Raw genomic sequence first — 4,101 nt, 5'->3', positions numbered from 1 at the left:
AGGCCAAAAATATATGATTTTGAAGAATTATAGGTTCAATCCATATTTATTTATTTTTTAATTTGAAATTTCCATGTATAAATTCAATATAAGACTATTATTTTGGTAAATAATAAATATTAAAACTCCAAGATTTTTGGTTGGCGTGGGGTTAGTTAAGCTCATATGTGAGCTGGATCCACACTCAACTCATGGAAGTGACCCACTGACAAATACAAAAATAATAAATTTTAAAAGAATTAAATAAATTTGATCAAAAAAAAAAAAAAGAAGAATTAAATAAGTATACAAAAATTATCCCATAAATTTGAGCTGTGAACATCTTGAATCCTTAAGAAGCCTATAGTTGAGCTTTTTCTCTTCTTTATTCTCTTTCATCTAACCAAAATAACAAACAAAGTTTGAATCTTGATAGTTAAACTCATCTATCCCCTATAATTTCTATTGGTTGTTTCTTGGACACGAGCTGCTTATAAATTCTGCTTCTAACAGTGATTTTTGGTAAATCCCCTTTATGGGTTTTGTGATTTACATGCAGTCAGGTAAGTTTGGTCAATTTTGAGAGGAAAAAAAATGAATCTTGAAGCGAAGCCTATGTCTTTTACAAGTTCAAGTGCTCCATGGAAGTCCAACAATGGTGTTTCAGACCAGTTTCCGGTTGGTCTCAGAGTACTTGTCGTTGATGATGACCCCACCTGTCTAAGGATCTTGGAGAAGATGCTTAGAAATTGCCTCTACGAAGGTAATATAATATATATATATATATTTATATATGTATAGCATTAGCAACTGCTGCTTCTACTTATTCAAGTTTTTTCTTTCCCCTGATATTTTGTTATGAAGTTCAAATCTTTGATGTTTTTTTCTCTATTGTAATAACAGATCTTGTGTGAGAATTTGGTTTTCTTTTCATATCTAGTTTCATTATTGACTTGGTACTGTGTGATTGAGGAGATGAAGTTTGGAAAAGGGTTTTTGAAAACATGTAATTTGTGCTTCTGGTTTTCGATTTTTCGAGGGAGGAGAGGAGATAGTTTGACTTCAGATCTTATGCATTGAGGTCGAGTTATGGCTGAAATTATTACATAGATTTTGTTGGTAATTTTGAGTTATTAGGCTTGCTGTTTGTGTTACTTTTTTGGGCCTGGAGTATGTACTTTCATAGGTTTGGGGCTAATCTTCTTTCTTATGTTTCTGATTATATTGTTATTGCGATTTCCAGTTACCAAATGCAATAGAGCGGAGATTGCATTGCAGTTTCTTAGGGATAACAAAAATGGCTTTGACATTGTTATAAGTGATGTGCACATGCCAGACATGGATGGTTTTAAACTTCTAGAGCATGTAGGACTTGAGATGGACTTGCCAGTCATAAGTAAGCACTATAGAATCATTTTTGGTGCTTTTTTTTTTCCGGGTATCGTTTATTAAGTTTTTTCTGAGTCCTGGTTCTGTGGTTTCTTAGTGATGTCGGCAGATGATAGCAAAAACGTTGTGATGAAGGGTGTTACTCACGGCGCTTGTGATTATCTCATCAAACCGGTGCGGATGGAGGCGTTGAAGAACATATGGCAGCACGTGGTTCGGAAGAAGAAGAACGAGTGGAGAGATAAGGATTTGGAACAATCGGGAAGTGCCGGAGATGGTACAATGCAGCAAAAGCCTTCGGAAGATGTTGAATATTCGCCTTCCGCTAATGAAGGGAATTGGAAAAGTGTCAAGAAAAGGAAGGAGAAGGACGAGGAAGAGGAAGGTGAAGACAGGGATGAAGCATCCACATTGAAGAAACCTCGCGTTGTTTGGTCAGTTGAGCTTCATCAGCAATTTGTGACTGCTGTAAATCAGCTTGGAATCGACAGTACGAGATGTTTACTGCTATTCTTTCTGTTTTTTTTCGACATTATGCTCGGATATAAGTACTGCGATTTGTTTTCCTAATTCTTCATTACAGTTTGTTTTCCTTGTTGTGCAGAGGCTGTTCCCAAAAAAATATTGGAATTGATGAATGTGCCTGGCCTGACAAGAGAGAATGTTGCTAGCCATCTTCAGGTTCGACAAATCATGATTTTGTTTTATCATTCCTTTACTTAATCGTGTGGAATCTGATACTTATATTTCAAATCTATGCAGAAGTACCGTCTATATCTTAGACGGCTGAGTGGTGCATCACCTCACACTAATGGACTTGGAAATGCATTTATGGGAGATGCAGCATTTGGGTCGATGTCTTCTCTTAGTGGCCTCGATTTTCAAGCTCTTGTTGCTTCAGGTCAGCTCCCACAGCATAGTCTCGTCTCTCTTGGTAGGGTTTCAGCCAAGCCTGCCATATCTGTACCCCCAGTCGATCAAAGAAATATTTTCAGCTTTGAAAATCCTAAGTTAAGGTTTCTGGAGGGACAGCAACAGCAAAACAATAATGGTAAACCAGTGAACTTACTTCATGGGATCCCTACTAACATGGATTCGAAGCAGCTTGCCAGTTTGCACCAATCTGCACAGGCGAGACAGAACAAATCAGCTCCGATCGTCATGTCCCAGGCAATTCCTAGTGCTGTATTGGAGCGAAGCAAAATGGACGGTGTTCATGGACCAGCATATACTTCTGTAGATTTCTCGAGGACTCAGAGGACGGAGTCAGCAGTGAACAGCTTTTCACTTGTGAGTGATTCAGGAATCTCGTGTCTCACTTCTAGAGGGATGACCCAGAATGAGGTTAACTCAGAAACTAAAGGATCTAGAAGCGTTTTCCTCAATCACGACCCCTTCAATGAGCAAAATATCGACAGAAACCAAGATTGGGGCTTGCAAAATGTCGGGTCTGCCTTTGAATCAGCACAACTTTTGAATTTGCCAGGCGTCCTGGATGTCTCGTCATCGGTTCTAATGCCACCTGGATTCCCTTCCAACCAGATTAACAAGTCAGGCGCGCTAGTTGGAAGCATCCCAAATACTGGTCACCAGATAAACTCGTCTTTGGGTAGTAATTCATTAGTGATCAAGGCCGAAAAGCTGCCTGAAATGGGCTTTCAGAATGTCCTTTTTACTGAACAGTTAGGACAGCAGGATCTAATGGCACTTTACAAACAGGTTAGCTTTTTCCCTAGATAAATTTCGATGCATCAATGTACTGACTGCTTCATGATTCTTAATCATATTAACTTGTCACATTCCAGCAGCAAGCAGGCATTGAACCAGTGGAAAACGAGTTTGGCTTCGACGAATATCACTTGGATAATCTTATTGTGTAGCTCGTCCCCTACTTTGTATATAGAATCTGTTTCGGAAGAAAACACAACTCTAGATCTTGTGTTCCATTATTGTGTTTTATTTCCTGTCTCATGAAATGTTGCACGACACATGTGTGTTATGTTTACTTCGATTCGACAACACGTGTGGTTCATCTGCACCACATGAAACATGAGGTAAAACAACAATAGAAACTTGAGGTACATGCCGTTGATACCCGTTGAGACCGTGTTTCTTGAGTCAGGATCTTGGTATTTTTTCCTTTTTTTTTTCCCCTTTTTTTGGCATTCTATTGAAGAAAAATATGTGTGCATGATATGCAAAGCATTTGTGCGAAGTTCTTTTTGATTGGTTGAATGTAGGTGATTCTGGATTGTTACCAGATTTGAGTGTGGGGATAAAGTTGGAGTCTTGTTGTACATATGATTTCTTCAACGAGCCAAATCCTCGAGTGGCTTTGATATTTTTCTATGTTGTTTGTGTTGGTTGGTTGATCGCGTTAATCGGTGTGAATAAATTCAACTGGCAAACGTACCAGGTCAAGTAATAATATAGTGGACAAAGGTCCAAGTGTCGAATCCACATGGATTGTATAAAAATGATTACCAAAATATATTTATTTCTACCTAATGTAGACTAATTAAAAGGATGATTTTAGATTTTTAATTAACAAATAAAATTGCAAATAAAATTAAATAAATTAAAACGGAGCTGGAAAATTTGGATTTAACTCAAATTTGATAAAAGTTCGATCAAGGACTCACGTAGGTACCAAACAATTCATGTAACAAACAGTCGATCTAAGACATCAGACTTAATCTTAATTCACAGGAATTTTTCTAATTTGTTCGAAAG

General features: G+C 37.7%; 1 protein-coding gene across 3 annotated transcripts; it reads left to right on the top strand.

Moving 5' to 3' along the window:
* Positions 1-328: 328 nt before the first annotated feature.
* Positions 329-3,667, top strand: LOC140878000 (two-component response regulator ARR2). 3 transcript variants are annotated; one of them, XM_073281611.1, is made up of 6 exons: positions 329-742; positions 1,223-1,375; positions 1,466-1,858; positions 1,973-2,049; positions 2,131-3,087; positions 3,177-3,667. In XM_073281611.1, exons 1-6 carry the CDS (start codon positions 574-576, stop codon positions 3,246-3,248), a joined length of 1,821 nt encoding a protein of 606 aa, XP_073137712.1. In that variant the 5' UTR covers positions 329-573; the 3' UTR covers positions 3,249-3,667. The 3 variants fall into 3 exon arrangements, with proteins under 3 accessions (XP_073137712.1, XP_073137708.1, XP_073137717.1); XM_073281607.1 differs by having other exon boundaries at positions 3,174-3,667; XM_073281616.1 differs by lacking the exon at positions 329-742 and adding an exon at positions 792-1,060 and having other exon boundaries at positions 3,174-3,667.
* The last annotated feature ends 434 nt before the right edge of the window (positions 3,668-4,101 follow it).

This window comes from Henckelia pumila, chromosome 1 (assembly GCF_033568475.1).
Source record: "Henckelia pumila isolate YLH828 chromosome 1, ASM3356847v2, whole genome shotgun sequence".
Classification (NCBI taxonomy): Eukaryota; Viridiplantae; Streptophyta; class Magnoliopsida; order Lamiales; family Gesneriaceae; genus Henckelia; species Henckelia pumila.
This window is presented reverse-complemented; position numbering and strand designations above follow the sequence as displayed.

Bases quoted from the DNA above. Each gene is read 5' to 3' on its own strand.
- LOC140878000 (XM_073281607.1), top strand. From the start codon at position 574: ATGAATCTTGAAGCGAAGCCTATGTCTTTTACAAGTTCAAGTGCTCCA. The intron at 1,376-1,465 runs GTAAGCACTATA...GTGGTTTCTTAG, and splicing joins GATGGACTTGCCAGTCATAA to TGATGTCGGCAGATGATAGC. The intron at 1,859-1,972 runs GTACGAGATGTT...CTTGTTGTGCAG, and splicing joins AAATCAGCTTGGAATCGACA to AGGCTGTTCCCAAAAAAATA.